This window comes from Misgurnus anguillicaudatus, chromosome 25, assembly GCF_027580225.2.
Source record: "Misgurnus anguillicaudatus chromosome 25, ASM2758022v2, whole genome shotgun sequence".
Taxonomy (NCBI): Eukaryota; Metazoa; Chordata; class Actinopteri; order Cypriniformes; family Cobitidae; genus Misgurnus; species Misgurnus anguillicaudatus.
In genome coordinates, this window is record NC_073361.2 from 28,871,414 (window position 1) to 28,890,847 (window position 19,434).

Here is a 19,434-nt window from a genome sequence, read left to right on the forward strand (position 1 = left end):
GCAATCCATGATGCTAAACACAAACACGGGTGTAAAAGCTTATTTTCTTTAGGTAGTTTCACACATCAAGGCATCTCACCATCTTGAAAGACTCTCTCCACGTTAAGGCCATAGGTGGAGCAGGTCTCGTAATACGTGGAGCGCTTCAGGTCATTGGACAGTTTCCGAGCCCGGGCGTCATCGATTACTCTGGGGTTGGCGGCACTGATGGCGTCTTGAAAGGGAGACAACAGCGTAATGTGTGATGTCATATATTACGTGTGTTAAACAAAACAACAGGTGGAGAAAGAAGCCACTAAAATCTGGCTTTAATCTCGACTGGATAATATCACCCTCTGTTATAAAAGGACCCCTGTAGTCTGACTTCTCATCCCTTTAATGTTGATATAATAATTTATCAAATTTTTGTGAATTGTTAATTGCTATCAATGTCAAAAATGTAAACACGCTTCGTTTTATTTATGCAAAAAATATAATATTTTCAATTGGTTTTTGCTTCCTTTAGAATCAGATAAGACATTTCTTTGGTAAAAAGCACATAGACTGTGTTTAAGTGTATAGTTACAGTGCTATTTTAATAAAGATAAGCACACATCACATTTCATTTGTCTGATGACTCACCCTGCGTTCCCACCAGCACCATGGGAACCTCTGCCGTGTTCCTGTAACTGGAAAGACGCAGGAAGTAGTTATAAACCGTCTGGAAGCTGATCTCATCCTCCAAGCTGAAGACAAACACCACAGCATCCACCCAAGCGGCGAACTGAAATCAGGCAAACATAAAAATCAATCTGAGCAACTTTTAATAACATCATCTGGTGCTGACAGCATTTTGATAGCTTTGTAGGATTTTATAGTTTGAAATCAATTTATATATTTGTGCCGTAAGCATTTTTATGATGATTGGCCACCTTCTTACTGGCATATACAGGCATGTGATATACTGCATTGTACCTTGAGGATTTGTAGTTATTTTTTTGTGATTGACTACCGTATATGTACAAACTACCAGTGTCAATAACCAGAGTGGGCAAAGTTTCTGAATAGTGTATTTGTTTATATTGTGGTTCTCAGCAACTGCGAGATCTCAGCAATGTCTCAAGCTAAAGTCAATGTCTCAAACTAACCCCCGAGTCACATTAGCTACAAGAGACAGAGCAATAGGCTACCATTCATTTTCAATGGGAGTGGCCGTTTGCCAGCAACAAGCGACTAGCTCGCCGCTGCGCCGAGCAAGGTGGGGCCAAAAATAGACAAGAAGGGTATTTTATGCAAATGCTGAGCGATGCGACACAGCGACTGCCAATTGGATTGTAGTTGCAGCATGACGTAGGTCTGTGGCTCGAGTCGAAGAAAAAATTCAAGATGGCGGAAAATGCGTATTTCTGTATGTATCTGATAAGTTTGCCATTTTATCTCATCTATTTTGTTACTTTTATCGAGAAATAAAAACTTTTAAATCCAAAAACATCGTTCTTGTAACTTAACAATACCTCTAAAGTGACTTTTGATACCGCTTTTAGAAACTAGCCAAGGAACGCCCATCAAGCGACTGCGTGTCGCTCGGTGTCGCTCACTTTTGTAGCTAATGTGACTGTAGGGTAAGGTCAATGTCTCAAGCTTGGGTCAGTGTTTCAAACTAAGGTCAATGTCTCAAGGTAAGGTCAGCGTATCAAGCTTGGGTCAGTGTTTCAAACTAAGGTCAATGTCTCAAGCTAAGGTCAGCGCCTCAAGCTTGGGTCAGTGTTTCAAACTAAGGTCAGTGTCTCAAGCTTAGGTCAGTGTCTCAAGCTTGGGTTAGTGTTTCAAGCTAAAGTCAATATCTCAAACTAAGGTCAGCGTCTCAAACGGAAGTCTATGTCTCAAACTTAAGTCAATGTCTCAAACTAAAGCCAATGTCTCAAACTAAAGCCAATGTCTCAAACTAAAGTCAATGTCTCAAAATAAAGCCAATGTCTCAAACTAATGTCAATGTCTCAAACTAAAGTCAATGTCTCAAACGAAAGTCAATGTCTCAAACGAAAGTCAATGTCTCAAGCTAAAGTCAATGTTTCAAGCTAAGGTCAGTGTCTCAAGCTAAGGTCAATGTCTCAAGCTAAGGTCAATGTCTCAAACTAAGGTCAGTGTCTTAAACTTAAATTAGTGTCTCAAACTAAAGTCTATGTCTCAAACTAAAGTCAATGTCTCAAACTAAGGTCAGTGTCTTAAACTTAAATTAGTGTCTCAAACCAAAGTCAATGTCTCAAACTAAAGTCAATGTCTCAAACTAAAGGCAATGTCTCAAACTAAAGTCAATGTCTCAAGCTAAAGTCAATGTCTTAAGCTAAGGTCAGTGTCTCAAACTAAGGTCAACGTCTCAAACTAAGGTCAACATCTCAAACTAAGGTCAACGTCTCAAGCTTAAGTCAGTGTCTCAAGCTTAGGTCAGTGTCTCAAATTAAAGTCAATGTCTCAAGCTTAAATCAGTGTCTCAAACTAAGGTCAATGTCTCAAGCTTAAGTCAGTGTCTGAAACTAAGGTCAATGTCTCAAGGTAAAGTTAATGTCTTAAACTAAGGCCAATGTCTTCAGCTTAGGTCAGTGTCTCAAACTAAAGTCAATGTCTAAAGCTTAGATCAGTGTCTCAAACTAAGGTCAATGTCTCAAGGTAAAGTTAATGTCTTAAACTAAGGCCAATGTCTAAAGCTTAGGTCAGTGTCTCAAACTAAGGTAAATGTCTTAAGCTTAAGTCAGTGTCTGAAACTAAGGTCAATGTCTCAAGGTAAAGTTAATGTCTTAAGGTAAAGTTAATGTCTTAAACTAAGGCCAATGTCTTCAGCTTAGGTCAGTGTCTCAAACTAAGGTCAATGTCTCAAGCTTAAGTCAGTGTCTGAAACTAAGGTCAATGTCTCAAGGTAAAGTTAATGTCTTAAACTAAGGTCAATGTCTTCAGCTTAGGTCAGTGTCTCAAACTAAGGTAAATGTCTCAAGCTTAAGTCAGTGTCTGAAACTAAGGTCAATGTCTCAAGGTAAAGTTAATGTCTTAAGGTAAAGTTAATGTCTTAAACTAAGGCCAATGTCTTCAGCTTAGGTCAGTGTCTCAAACTAAGGTCAATGTCTCAAGCTTAAGTCAGTGTCTCAAACTAAGGTCAATGTCTCAAGGTAAAGTTAATGTCTTAAACTAAGGCCAATGTCTAAAGCTTAGGTCAGTGTCTCAAACTAAGGTAAATGTCTCAAGCTTAAGTCAGTGTCTGAAACTAAGGTCAATGTCTCAAGGTAAAGTTAATGTCTTAAGGTAAAGTTAATGTCTTAAACTAAGGCCAATGTCTTCAGCTTAGGTCAGTGTCTCAAACTAAGGTCAATGTCTCAAGCTTAAGTCAGTGTCTGAAACTAAGGTCAATGTCTCAAGGTAAAGTTAATGTCTTAAACTAAGGTCAATGTCTTCAGCTTAGGTCAGTGTCTCAAACTAAGGTAAATGTCTCAAGCTTAAGTCAGTGTCTGAAACTAAGGTCAATGTCTCAAGGTAAAGTTAATGTCTTAAGGTAAAGTTAATGTCTTAAACTAAGGCCAATGTCTTCAGCTTAGGTCAGTGTCTCAAACTAAGGTCAATGTCTCAAGCTTAAGTCAGTGTCTCAAACTAAGGTCAATGTCTCAAGGTAAAGTTAATGTCTTAAACTAAGGCCAATGTCTAAAGCTTAGGTCAGTGTCTCAAACTAAGGTAAATGTCTCAAGCTTAAGTCAGTGTCTGAAACTAAGGTCAATGTCTCAAGGTAAAGTTAATGTCTTAAGGTAAAGTTAATGTCTTAAACTAAGGCCAATGTCTTCAGCTTAGGTCAGTGTCTCAAACTAAGGTCAATGTCTCAAGCTTAAGTCAGTGTCTGAAACTAAGGTCAATGTCTCAAGGTAAATTTAATGTCTTAAACTAAGGCCAATGTCTAAAGCTTAGGTCAGTGTCTCAAACTAAGGTAAATGTCTCAAGCTTAAGTCAGTGTCTGAAACTAAGGTCAATGTCTCAAGGTAAAGTTAATGTCTTAAGGTAAAGTTAATGTCTTAAACTAAGGCCAATGTCTTCAGCTTAGGTCAGTGTCTCAAACTAAGGTCAATGTCTCAAGCTTAAGTCAGTGTCTGAAACTAAGGTCAATGTCTCAAGGTAAAGTTAATGTCTTAAACTAAGGCCAATGTCTAAAGCTTAGGTCAGCGTCTTAAACTAAAGCCAACATATGGACACATACAGACAAAATATATACTTTGAATGCACTGCAAGTCAATTTAGATAAAAGCACCTGACAACTACATAAATGAAACAAATCTGTTTCAGTGATTCTAAGCAATATTAATGCATAAATGCTAAAGCCAAAATGTGTGTTATTCAATGTCGTCCCCTTCATAGTCAGTCCCATCACAATGATTCTAATCACAAACATATTTCGTGACCCCTCCCTCTGAGTGTTTCAAAACCCTGAGACACAAAATCTTTGTAGCCTGCTCAAATTTTTAAGGGCTGTTCTACAAATTCTTTGTAGTAATTTGCATTCTAATCAATTACTCATTACCATAAAACCAGCAAAACGAAACACAGACAAACCGAGAATAATTATCACAGCCATTCCACTAGGAGCAGCGCTGCCAGAAAAGTTTCATTCGAAATCCCCGTTCCCACAGCACAGGAAGCAAGTGCTCATCTCCACTACTCTCTCAACTGTTAGAAAACCATCACGCTATAATTACACTGAGCCGCAGTAAACTTCAAAACAAGGCCACCCTGAAATGGACCCCAGAGGGCAAGTACAGCCGTTCATGAACATACGGCATCCTGCTGCCAACTGTGTCAAATGGGGATTGGTTGACACATTTACGAAAATTTTTGCAGCTATTTGGACAGTTCTCAGCTCACTTTTTCTTACTTTTTAAGATGTCGTCATGGTAGCGTAACAGCCACACGCTGCCCTGGAGCTGCAATTTGAGGTAATTGAGGGGTTTGGGGAATTACTAGTGCTGTACAACTACAACAATACTAATATGTCCAGATATATAAGACCTCAAGATACAGTTCGTTCAAAAAACATGCTTTTAGGTTGTTAGACCTAAATACATTTCTGTTTATTAAGATACAAAAGAAGATTTGGCATGTTGGGCTTAACAACCCGCACGGCATCTTACCTGCAGTTCTGGTGGTCCGCCTTCATCTCTGATCAGCAGAAGATAACTCTGTCCGTCCACCACGATCTCCTTTTTAAACCGCCCTCCTGCAAGAACATCAATAACATTAATGATACTTGTTTTACATAATCCTCCTTTCTGAAGTTCATTCACCAACTCATGTCAGCGGGGGTGAATCTACACCTCCGAGGACTCCAGTCAATTTCAACAAAGACACATCTCCAATTTTCAAGTAACATGTTTTCTGGCAGATGTGAAGTGTTGTTGAGAAACAGGGGATTGTGGGATAGAGAGAGGAAGATGTATGCGTGAGCATGTTTAAACATGAACTAATGATTAAACAGCAGTGTGCCACGCATCCCTCCCGCTGCATTATACAGCGCATGGAAACGTGCTGCGCAACTGATAAAAAAAGAAATATTAGCAAGTAAATTAAATTAGACTTTATCTGAAATCTGAGCTATTCTGAAGGCAGCAGCGTTATGAGAGTCTCTGGTTACTTTTTAATGCTTGGAGCCACTGAGAATTCATATAATTAAATTGCATTTCTGCATACCGGGAACGTTTATGGCCGAGCCTTTCTTCTGAGATTGCAAAATGTCAACAAAATTCATTACAGCAGGTGAGGACAAAACTTATTAAACTAAATGACCCCCTATACGTGTGAACAACATTTATAAGCTGTCCATACCTACAGATATTCTTTATGATTGCATTAAATCTTTATGTCAACTTCTACAGTATGTGTATGTTCAGAGTAGTACACACTACATGCTAACCGTACAATGTACAGCATTTTGCAAATTGATTATTAATTAGATGTTTAAACCGGATGCTAGATATTGCTCATGTGACGATATAAAACAACACTTTTTTTTTTTCATTTAATGCACAATTTATATCTGACTTTTTAAACAAGATTGGCAGTAAATTGTTTATACTCTGTATTAATAGAGTCATTTTTATGAATTTAATGATGGATGTGGAGCTTTAAAATTGATCACACTGCCAGAAAAAATGATCAAAATATGGTTCCTAGATGTCACTGGGGCAGTACCCTTTTAAAAAAGGTCCTAATATGTTTCAATCAGGCACAGAAATGCAGGGCTGTAACTAACAATTAATTTCAAAATCGATTAATTGAGCGATTATTTATATATTGTTCGATTAATCGACTAATCGGATACAACCGTAAATATTTACTCAATTCGATTTTTTACTTATTATAGCTAAATAAGGCATTAAATTAGAATATAATGATGTGAAGTGTTGTGGAGACAATTGTCCGCGCTGTCCGAAGGGGATGTGACGTCACAGACCAACTAATCAATAATGAAATTCGAATGTCATTATACATTTTTATCGATTTGATCAATTAGTTGTTGCAGATTTGTATACATTTGGTACCAAAATGAAGATCTAAGCTACTAACATGAAGTTTTTGGTACCAATATGCACCTCTGAGTATACTAAGGGGGCACTCACACTATCTAAACCAAACCGGGCTCGGGCGAGTTTGACCCCCAAAGCCTGGTTTGTTTGACTAGTGTGATCGCTCTGTACCGCGCCCGGGCGCGGATTGGTTAATCGCGCCGCGGCCGGGTTGCAGAGGTGGGCCGGAGCACGGCTCACTTGGGCTCAGGCGCGGAAGGCTGTGGTGTAAGCGCAATCGCGCCTGAGCGCGATTCAAAAGGTGAAGACGTCAGTTGCGCGACCACTCACCTTCATCTGCCTCCGTAAAACCTTTTTAAGCAAGCAGCAGGATTACGTTAATGTCCGAGCTGCACACGTGACAGATCAACTAAGCAATAGGATGACATGTGAGACGGCTGTCTGTAATCGCGCACCAAACGACTCCGAATAAAAAACACAGACTTATCATTGCGGTGGGTTCCAGTGTTAAGAGAGAGCTTTACTTCCTGCTTTTTTCAAAACAATCGCATCTTAATGACAAAAGTGCGCCCGGACTCGGATCAATAAAAGTACAGTGTGAGTGCGTGCATCTGGGGGAGTAGGGACCCAGATAGCAATGAGTCGGCGGACCACCGGCGGTGCTCTGGTGGCAGTAAGCGTCATAAGGGTGTAATCGCAAACAGGTCTGACGGCGGGCCGCTGCGGCAGCCGCTTTTGCATAAATAAAGCAGTCGGTCCGCCGGCTGCATGCTGGCGGCATCTCGCAACAAATGAGAGTGACGTATTCGGCGGCAAAAGTTACATCCCCGCCAGCGGGACGCACCTATAGCCGACAGCTTGGGGCTGGCGGCATATAGAAGCCATGCGGATTTTTTTTGCTATCTGGGGAGGGGTGACAATCGCGTTGGGGCATGGTTTGGATAATGTGAGTGCGCCCCAATATTGACTCACTAGGTGCAAAGATGTACCCCCCAGTATTAATTTCAACTTTCTTGACTGGTGAGGAGTTGCTATAAATTACATAAGCTAATTACATAACTATAGTTTTTACAATTTATAGCATTTCCTCACAAGTCAGAGAAGTTAAAAATGAAAGTGCAACAAGACATTTTTACAGTGCAGTTACCAATTTGGATGATTTTTTTCTGACAGTGCACCAATTCATTTAATGCCATTACAAAGGTAGGAAGAGACAGGATCTTATTTAGAGACAGGATATTATTTAACTCTGATCTTTATTAACTGTATAAAAAAGTTATATAAACAGATGCAATGTCATCATGGTTAATGTCTTTTTTGATAATTTTCATTTTGCAGTTAACTATTTCTCATCTCAACACTTACTGCAAGAAAATCCATCATGGATCTTTACAATTTCTGTACACCCGCTGGGCGAGTTTATGTTGGTAAACAGTATGAATGAAATTCAGAAGATAACAATGTTAATATTCATTACAAAGCCAAAATCCTTCGGTCTCGTCTCAGACCTGTGCGTGACCGAAACCAGTTAAAGTTCAAGCCACAGAAAATCCTTACTTTCAAGTTCAGTGACCCTGGAGTCAATTGGAATTAAGAGCCAAGAACAAGAGCATTAAAGCACTGCAGTATGAGGAGCGAGGGATGTTATTAATAGCAGCTCCGCGGGAACAGAACAGAACATAATCCTACCTGGAATTTCCAACTAATAACAGCATACAGACTGAGAGGTATTATCAGCAGAGCCATTATATCAAACCCATACAGTATATTTAATTAGTCTACCATACCCGAATACTGAGAAGGAGTGCTAGTTATATATATTCATGAAGGTGCATGCTGAGATTGAAGTTTGCTTTAGGTTAGAAGTGAATGAAATGTAAATGAAGGCCCTAATCCATCTAGATATGAGATATGCATTGATCCTTTACTAGCATATTTAATGGCATGTGTTTCCTGTAGCTCAGATCGTAAGACATTGCGCTGCCACTGCAAAGTTCATAGGTTCAATCAAGATATTGGATATAACGAAATTGAGCACTCCTAATACAATAAATATGGGACAATGTCACGCTTAATATCGTCACTTTGGGAATGGAAGTCCCACCTTCCAGTTAAAAGAACCAATGGCTGCGTCCGAAACTGCCTACTTCCAACATAGTTGGCGAAAAGCAGTAGGCGAGGCGAGTAGTATGTTCGAATTCATAGTATTCGAAAAAAGTAGACAAAAGTACACTACTATTTCCGGCAAGATCCCGAAATGTTGCGGTCCGGGTTGAACTGACGCGCTGTTAAAATTTTTGCGAGGTGCACGTCAGGCTACGCAGAGCTACGCCAAGCTACGGTAACTTACGCACATTTGAGGCGTCAAATTTGCGTCTACCGCGTCTAGTTTGCCGCTTGAACATTTAGAGTTTACTCGCTTTATTCATGTGTGAAAGCCGTGCGTGAAATTCTAGCCATCGAGACAATCATGCGGAAATTCACATCATGGGAGGGGCTTCTGCTACTCCACTCGCTTCCTGTAATCACGTCACTACTAGAGCAAGCTCCTGATTGGTTAACGCGGTGCATTTTTCCGCCAATGTTAAAATTTTTGCGAGGTGCACGTCAGGCTACGCAGAGCTACGCCAAGCTACGGTAACTTACGCACATTTGAGGCGTCAAATTTGCGTCTACCGCGTCTAGTTTGCCGCTTGAACATTTAGAGTTTACTCGCTTTATTCATGTGTGAAAGCCGTGCGTGAAATTCTAGCCATCGAGACAATCATGCGGAAATTCACATCATGGGAGGGGCTTCTGCTACTCCACTCGCTTCCTGTAATCACGTCACTACTAGAGCAAGCTCCTGATTGGTTAACGCGGTGCATTTTTCCGCCAATGTTAAAATTTTTGCGAGGTGCACGTCAGGCTACGCAGAGCTACGCCAAGCTACGGTAACTTACGCACATTTGAGGCGTCAAATTTGCGTCTACCGCGTCTAGTTTGCCGCTTGAACATTTAGAGTTTACTCGCTTTATTCATGTGTGAAAGCCGTGCGTGAAATTCTAGCCATCGAGACAATCATGTGGAAATTCACATCATGGGAGGGGCTTCTGCTACTCCACTCGCTTCCTGTAATCACGTCACTACTAGAGCAAGCTCCTGATTGGTTAACGCGGTGCATTTTTCCGCCAAAGTTAAAATTTTCCAACTCACGTGTTTCCCGTGGCGATGCTCAATTCGCGTGAACTAGACGCGCAAATGAGGCGAATCGCGTCTACACCTCATGCGCGCCGCGAGACCTCCAGATGCGCGTCAACGCATCTTTACATTGACTTAACACTGAAATCAATCGCACTTGACACGTCTACCGCGGCTGGTGTGAACGCAGCATAAAAGGGATTTTGGTTCGATTCCTAATAAACACAGTGTTAAATGGAAATAATGAAAGCTTTGTGATTTTATGCAAATGCATAAACGAAATAATGCAAATATTTCTTCTTGAGCCACATCATGTCTATATCACAAATAGTGAGTTACACACATACGTTTAATATTCATGGTTTGCTTTAAATATGAGCAATTACAAACGTGATGCTTGCCATAGCCAAAACCATTCATTACAGGTGAAAACAACATAACAGTCAGTGACTAGGTTTAATTTTAAATAATTGCTTTTCCAGCACATTCGCCGATGATTTTAAGGGTTGAGAGATAATTGTATCCTGCCAGGCAGACACGTCGCGAGATGTCAAAACAGGAGCAAAGAAAATCCCTTCGGTTCCCTTCTCATCGCAGAAAGCTTTCCAGGAGTGACGGATTCAGCTTGGATTTTTCAGCTGCAGAGGCTGTGTTGAAAATCACAGTCTTGCCATCTCCCGCAGGAGTGAATCAGGCTTTCCCGATGCATGATTCTTTAAACAAAAAATTCTTGGTTCGCCCCTCTAATTTAGATTTCAGGCGTGCAGCTGATGCCAAAAGGGCACAAACATTTAATCTCGCTCCCGTCACTCAAAAGTAAACGGCCAGGATTGATGACACGGTCTGGTGGCTGCCTGACCTTCCTGTTGCCATGGTAACACCTGAGCCATCGGAGAGGCGGAGCGTCGGCGTGCAGATGCCGAGCTCTGCCAGCGCTGGCAGCGGCGAATGACAGATAACAAATTTAGATGGAGAAACGAGGGTAATTTTCAATCGAGCGTGGCTTAATAAAGCCGGGAAAGTCTACTGCTTCACGCAGTATGAACCACAACTGCATTAATCACCAGTTTAATGGAATTTCAGAGCAGTTTGTCCAAATATGTATGCAAAACAGTCAAAGGTATAGTTTAACTGTCCTTGTGATTGCGGTAATATCCGCGATTTCGATATATGATACACACTAGAATGCGAAATGTAAATCAAAATAAACAATAATAATAGGTACTGGCAATGCTTCACGGGGGCACTTTAATACACCTGTGGGTTTCATTAAGGACATTTAGCACCTAAATCTTGAGACATTTTGGGTTACAGGAAGAAAATGTGTTTCTGTCAACTCTTGTTTCTGCCTTGTTACTCTTTGCTGCTCAGGTATATGTTAACATCAGTTTAACAAAGCGATGATTTATTGATTCTCGCTATAATATACATAAGCATTCTCGCACTATACAATACAGTCCGGTAAGAGCAAAAAGGAGTTGAGTGAATGAAAGTGAACTGTGAAGGCCTCATTTAAAACAAGTCACAGCAGGTTTAAGAGCTTTTTCTTTCTAGCGAGAACACAATGTGCATACAGGCATTCAACAAAACCAACCGAGCCAGAAAAGACGACTTTCTGACATTTTATAATAGCATTTTTTTCAAGGAATGCTCCAGCATGAATGCAGGTTAAAATACATTGAAAAAATCTATCATGTACTGTTGATCGTCACAAAATAACGTTTTTGAGCTGTACTTTTTTCTATAATTGACAATTTGTTAAAGATTTCATAACACTAGTTAACAGATTTACAAGTATTGACATGTCTACAAAAAACTTTTTCACTCATTTTTGAAGGTTGCATTGTGAATGCTATCAAAACCTGAACATTCCTTCACAAAAATGAGTGGAAAATAAACGTCAAGTCAAGGTGTCAGATTTTTTTATTATTGTTAAAGTTAGGATTGCATAATGATTAATCACGATTAATCTATTGCATAATAAAGGTTTTTGTTTACATCATACATTGTGTGAACTGTGAATAATAATTATGTATATATAAATATGCACATATGCATGAAAAAATATATATTTATACTGTAATATAGATTATACATTAATATACACATGTAAACATTTCTTAAATCAGGGTTTCCACACCTTAGTTAACTTTAAATTCAATGACCTTTCAATACCCTCAAATTTAAGGACTAAATGTGGGGACACATTTCAAGTGAGAGCAAAGTTACATTGTGTTACCTTTTAAGATACATTGTTACAGTTCCCTTTTTTCAAGGGAACTCGCGCTGAGTAACTGCGGTGACACTGTGGGGACGCCTCCAAGGATAAGTGCGTCTGAATGTGTATATCAAATTCAACCAATGGTGAGGCTTAACGACAAAGACAGGGTGATGCGGGAGACAGGAAGTATATCGCTATCTGAAATATTGCCAAAGACAGCGTTACAGGGACGCAGGAAGTATGGCAAGGGAGATGCAGCGTCTCGTTACCTTCTCAGGGAACAACAGTTACATACGTAACCCGAGATGTTTTTTATGTGTCAAACACAACTATGCAAAAAAACATTTTGGCATAAATCAACATTCGCATACAGAAGATATAAGCATTTAAAGAGAACAGTTTAGCACGTGTGATGAAATTTTATGATAGAAATTTTATGATATTATCCTACACTACACAAGGAATAATATGGATTTTTTTCCAGAAAACTTCTTGCATAAAATAGATTCAAGCACTTTCAATGACCTGTATCTATGTATGTATATTTTCAAAACTTCCTAGGGCCTTGAACTTTTCCCCCCAATATTCACAAACTTCAAGGATTTCAAGGACCCGTGGGAACCCTGTTAAATATGTACATGCATGTGTGTGTTTTTATTTTTACAAAGTTATTATACAGAGTACACACATATATGATGTAAACAAAAACGTTTACCATATTTTCCGGACTATAAGTCGCACTTTTTTTCATAGTTTGGCTGGTCCTGGGACTTATAGTCAGGTGCGACTTATATGCCAAAATTAACATAAACCAATATAAAACATATAACAGAGGGCGTTTTATGCTGCTCTTCTAGCCCACCCCTGAAAAAATTAACTGAAAACAATTGAAACTGTAAACTTAAAGACAACTGAGAAAGACTTAACAAAATGAACCCCAAAAGAAAATCCTATTCTGCAGATTACAAACTGCAATTATTAAAATGTGCAGACAAAAAAAATAATTTTCTAAATAAATGCGACTTATAGTCCAGTGCGACTTATATATGTTTTTTCCTCTTCATAATGCATTTTTTGACTGATGTGACTTATACTCCGGAGCGACTTATGGTCCGAAAAATACGGTACTCTGCAATAGATTAATCACGATTAATCGTTATGCAACCCTAATTAAAGTACTTTAATACACAATTTTAAATATATTATAATCTAGCCTCTGGACGACCTTTATTAAAGCACACAAAATTCAAAATTTGACCTTCCTTAAAGGGATAGTTCTCCCCCAAAAAATATCTGTCATCATTTACTCACCCTAAAGTTGTTACAAACCTATATGAATTTCTTTCTTCTGCTAAATACAAAGGGAGGTACTATGAGGAATTTTGTAGCAGTTTTAAAGCACCATTGACTTCTGTAGTATTTTTCTTTCTTACTATGGAAGTCAATGGTGCTGCAGTTTTCTGCTCGACTACACTCTTAGAACGGATGTGTTAAAAACATTACATTAGTGTTGATTCTACAACACACTAAATGCTGTCCCAGAATCCACCCATCTCTGTGTTATTATTGAAACAGCACATTTTGTGTTATCTTTAACACAAGTTGTGTTTTATTTCAACACAAAATCAACACAAAATGACCCATAATGTGTTAAAAGCTTAACACAAAAAGATGTGTAAAAATGAACAAATCCTTTCTATGAGTGTACAAGTATGTTCCTTTCCATTCAACAAAACAAAAAAAAATTATACAGGTTTAAACAACCTGAAGGTGAGGAAATGATGACATAATTTTAATTTTTGGATGAACTATCCCTTTAAGAAAATGAACCATGGTTTTACTACAAATTGACCACGGTTTTGCAACAGTAACCATTGTTTAACCATGGTATTTGTAAATGCCAAAAAACATGTTTACTACACGATTACTGCATTAATGCATTGCGTTAGCAGTACAAAAGATATATACCGTATTTTCCGGAGTATAAGCCGCATCATTCAAAAAAGCTTCATTAAGACGAAATAACATGTATAAGTCACAGTGGACTATACGTTGCGTTTATTTAGAAAATTATTTCACAAAATCCAAGCCGAAGAACAGACATTTAATCTGGAAAGGCAATTATTTAACAAAACAATAGCTGACAGAACAGCAGGCTGAATAACGTCTGTACGCTAAAGTAATATTATCAGTTATTTAAACCATAAACCATAGCATACAGAACTTACCTGTAAGGTTGAATAGTCCAAATTAACCAAACAAGCCAACTAGCGTGAAGTTTGCAGACTCGTCATTCTGCATCACTGAATCCATTGAATTACATAAATAAATAAATACAGGAGCAGCATATAGCGGACTCTTGCGGCTGTAGACGGTAATGTTGTCTCTTGCCTCATAAATTTCAAAATTAATTCATAATGACTTACAAGGCACACCTGACTGTAAGACGCAGCACCAGACAATTTACGGGAAAAAAAAGTGACAAATACGGTATATATAGCACAAAACATATACCTTGTAAAGTGCTGTAAGTCGCTTTGGATGTAAGCGTCTGCCAAATGAATAATTGTAAATGTATAATAAAACCATAGTTAATTTCATAAGGGTTTCGAAATCAACGTCGGCTTTCATCCACTTACTAAATGATGCATGACATTTTTAGCTGCCAAAACGTTTGTTTACATGAAACAAATAAATATGTAAAACACGCAGATGACCATTTGAGGCAAATTCACAAAGAGGAGAATCTGCTCCGCAGCAGGAGGTCTTGTTGGGTGACTGACCCCGATAAACACAACGTGCTGCTTCACTCACCCTCGGGCGACTCCTCCTGTACATATGTTCCTGTCAGATACCGGTGAACTAATGCCGACTTCCCGCTGGACAGATTTCCCACGATGCCCTGCGAACAGAAATGGACACGAGTCAGGCCTTACATATTGACATCAAACGACAGTGACAAATTAAAAAATCTGATTTTAAAAGTAACATTAAGTTAAATTTCGAACAATGAACCTGGGAGAGAAATTCTCAAATACAACACATGGCGTGATTTTATAAGGTTTTGGAATGAGGTAATTTTGCTCCGGGAGAAAATCGCGTTAGTTATGCAAACTGTGAGGAAAGGAATCTGCGCCAATCTGTTGCACATATGCTCAGTTGAGATTACACATTGTGGGTTTCATTAAAATAAAATGACAAGAGAGTCCCAAGCATTGTTTTCTCTCCTGAAGGGATTGACTTAGCCCAGTTTTATGACTCTGTTCAACTCAAGACATGAAAAGCAATTTAGAGCATTTGTTTTAGTTCTTTAATTCTTTCCGTTCCCCTCCAGAGAAAACAAATTAGGCTTTATACTGCGGACACAACTTCACTTTTGTACCCTCCGGAAGCAAGCGAGAAGATTTATGTCAGGATGTTCAAAACCCTAAAGGGGAGATATATCATGGAAAACACCACTGGTGGGTCACTGATACTCAATTTATAAGTTTAGCCCATCATAACAGGGTTAATTTACATATAAAAGTCTTTAAACCACAGCAACAAAAACAGCCCATTAAAGATTGCTATTGTTTTGGTGCAAGAAACATTGGCTTATATTTTGCCTTTAGAAAAAATTTAAATGCTACAAAACTTAAAAAGTCAGTGCCTTAAAGGGATAGTTCACCCAAAAATGAAAATTCTATCTTCATTTACTTAAGCAAGGGCCACACCAAAAGATTTTTTTAATCTTATCCGATTTTCAAAATGTGAGAGACCACAAACATGATGAAAAAAATCGACGATTAAACACTTTTGTTCCTACCGAGCCCCTTAGATGACATTGGAGTAAAAAAAAAAAGTTTAGGTTCACGTGCTCACGTGAAACTTTCGCGCGCACGCTTGAAAGTATCGCATGCTCACGTGAAAGTTTCGCGCACACACGTGAAACTATCGTGCGCGCATGTGAAAGCGATAGTTTCACTTGCGCACGCAATAGTTTTTACGTGAGCACGCGAAACTAAACTTTCAATTTTTTTACTCCAGTGACATATTAGGGGCTCGGTTTCACGTGCCCACGCGATAGTTTCACGTGCGCACGCAATAGTTTCACGTGAGCATGCGAAACTAAACTTTAAACTTTTTTACTCCAGTGTCATCTTAGGGGCTCGTTTCACATGCCCACGCGATAGTTTCACGTGCGCACGCGATAGTTTCACACGAAACTAAACTTTATTTAATTTTTGCTTAGGGGCTCCGTATGTTCCAATAGCATGTGGAGTGCCGCTATGTGGTCATAACAGCACATCACGCAACATCAGATAAACTTCACAAACAACGCGAGTCTCGAATTTTGAAGATCTCGTAATGTTTCACCCGTCCAAACGTGACTTCACAGTAAACAAACATGGCAAACAATGAGCATAAATAATTGGCATTAATACAATGGACTGCTTTTTTACATCGCTGACTTCCATCTTACTTTGGACTGTGCATGCCATGTAGTTGTTATGGTTTTATCTTTCAGCTGCTCGCTTTCTGGGTATTGTTTCGTTTCACGTGACAATGTACAGCGTGTGTGTTAGGGCTGCAACTAACGACTATTTTAATAGTCGACTAGTCACCGACTATTGAAACGATTCGTCGACTAATCGAATAATTATTATTTTTTCCTAAAATTTAGCGTGAGATTACTTTAATTCTGTGGAAAATGATAGTAAACAAGAAAGAAGGGGGTAGTTCAATGAAATTTTTTTACATTCAATGAAAACAAGTTTTAAATTTTTAATAATTGCAGCTACTATGATTTTACCAAAACGAAGTTATGTATTTCAGCTATTTTTATTTATATATATATATATATATATATATATATGCTGTATTTTTTAAGTTTTGAAGATTTAAATCAAAACCAACTTGAGTTGAATTGATATTAATTTGAATGCACAACCAAAAAACGAGATTTCTAAAAAATTACAAAAACAGAGTTATATATATACTCAGTGAGGGCATTCGCCTGTTGTGGGGTGCACGTCTGCTTCTTTTGCAGAAAGGGGTCCATGGTGGCTCTCTTCTTCAGACTGCATGCATTTCATTTAAACTTTTTGTCAGGCACAGTCGGGCATAACGTTAAATCCTTTAGCGAAAATACGCTTATAAAATGTACAATGTACATCCAAAACAAAACGTATTGGCTTCCATGTTATTTACATCTTACCGAGGCGAGTCAAACTCCGTTTCATTCAACTGTCCGACGTGCTTTCTCTTTAAATGTTCGTGCATGACCGAGGTGCTGCCGTGAAACGCAAAGACTGCTCTGCAAACCATGCAGGTAATCTTTTTATTCGCCGTATCCAGGCTTAAATGCTCCCAAACTTCGGATGTTTTGGTACGCGCAGCTGCTACGTTGGACGCTGCCATTTCTGTGTGTTATCGATGAGCAGAGAAGCTAATGCGCATGTGCGACTCTCGGCAGACATTGTAATGAAGAGAGACGCCTCACTCGGTCGGAAAAAACATGTCTGGCGACAACGTCGACAATGAAATTCATTGTCGACTATTTCTATTATCGATTTTTGTCGACAACGTCGACGAATCGTTGCAGCCCTAGTGTGTGTGAGCATTTGTCCTCGGTAGTTTGCCCACACTACAGGATTTCTGATCGTAAATATGTTGAATATTTGCAATTTGCGATCGGAACGCCCCCGACAGGCTTCCGAGCAGATTCAGACGCTTTTAACGTACCGCGCACCACAGGAAAATCTGTTAAGATAATCGGCACAACCACGAATCGATTCAGCCGATCTCCGGGTCTGGCAGCACTTTTAGCATAGCTTAGCATAGTCCATTGAATTTGATTAGACCATTAGCATCGCGCTAAAAAATAACCAAAGAGTTTTGATATTTTTCCTATTTAAAACTTGACTCTTCTGTAGTTACATCGTGTACTAAGACTGACGAAAAATTTAAAGTTGTGATTTTCTAAGCCGATATGGCTAGGAACTATAGACCTTTTGCGTGTTTACAAACAGAGATGACTTTTTTTGTGGGCGGAGCCCAACTGGTGGCAGAAAGTGACAGCTCCACAATAGGGGTGTGAAGTGTTTTAACGTTAAACTGTGATTTTTATGGATCTGGTGTTCTGTAGAAGTCTGTTTCCCCTATATTTCTCTTAAGTGTAATGTTTCTTATAACGTTTATATCAAGTTACGTTTATTTTTAGATAAATTAAAAGTTTAAATGGCTTGGCTACTGATATGTGTGTATGTATGTAACGTATTTGTTCTTTATTGGTAAATCAATTATTTTTACAGTATGAATCGCTGAAGTACTTATAAGAGCAATACTATCATGTATTCTGTATAATATAATTTATTAAATATTTCATCATTTCCTGTTTTCAATTTCTTCCTTATATTTTTAGCCTACGTGTTTGTTCTAAAACAATTATGTTTACATACAAATTAATTTGTATAGGCCTGTTTATATATTATTAACACTTTACATTGTGTGTGTGTGTGTGTGTGCTATGTTTATATATTTATTAGTAAACACCATAATTTAGAACAAACAGGAAGAAGACATAGGCTAAGATAGAAGGTAAAAAGACGAAAAAAATATGAAAACTTTAATAAATGGTAATATTGATATTATGAACTCATTCAAATCTTTAATCTTTCTAAATAAATTATAAACGAAACGTGATGAAAACGCTATAAGAGACACATAGAGGGATCAGACTTCGACAGAACACCGGATATCTTCTCTAATTATTTTCTATTCAAATTATTAAAAGATTTTCAGATGATTTCATCACTCCAGTCTGTCTGGTTGAGGGCTTATTGCAACCATAAACACCTACGTTTATCTTTAAATGGTGACTTCGACAACGGTATACTATAAAAATGAAGGTCATCTATTTTGGCATTTCTATTCTGACACTCAACAGCACAACAAGACATTTTCTAGAGAGTTATATTGTTTGTTTCACTCGTGTATCATTCATTTCCACTGTTTTCCTGCCACCACATTGCACGCGTGACGTAACTGTGATGTCGACTCGCAACAGGTCTATACTCTCATTCTTGCATAATAATCATGAACTTTGCTGCCGTACCATGGCTGCAGCAGGCGCAATGATATTATGATGCGCCCCAAAAAGTCCCCTTGGTTACTTTCAATAGCAGATTCAATAGATTATGCTAAACTATGCTAAAAGTGGTACCTCTGGACCCTGAATACCGCTAAATGGATTCCAAAAAGGTAAAAATCAAATGTTTAACTCTAGGGGAGCTGAAAAATGAGCCTATTTTCATAAAAGTGGAGTGTCCCTTTAACGACTTAATTTTCATTTTTGGGTAAACTTTCCCTTTAAATGTACCAGAATAACTTATAACCCAACACAACTGAACTAGAAAGAAATAATAACTTGGAATACAAACCCTAACATCATCTTTTCAAAGTGAAACATAATGAGAGACACCACCTCTTCATTTATATAAAAATATGATTTATTTATTTAAA

The 19,434-nt window shown here is 38.5% G+C and overlaps 1 protein-coding gene across 2 annotated transcripts in view; it reads right to left on the minus strand.

Annotated features, from left to right (window-relative positions):
- agap3 (ArfGAP with GTPase domain, ankyrin repeat and PH domain 3) overlaps positions 1–19,434 on the minus strand; it is a 226,151-nt gene that overhangs the window by 89,685 nt on the left and 117,032 nt on the right. For both annotated transcript variants that reach the window (XM_055182407.2, XM_055182406.2), the window contains exons 3-6: positions 14,746–14,833; positions 5,139–5,224; positions 622–763; positions 80–214 (exon numbers count right to left, since the gene is read on the minus strand). In XM_055182407.2, the coding sequence (XP_055038382.2) occupies positions 80–214; positions 622–763; positions 5,139–5,224; positions 14,746–14,833 (451 nt within the window). The remainder of the gene's footprint in view (positions 1–79; positions 215–621; positions 764–5,138; positions 5,225–14,745; positions 14,834–19,434) is intronic.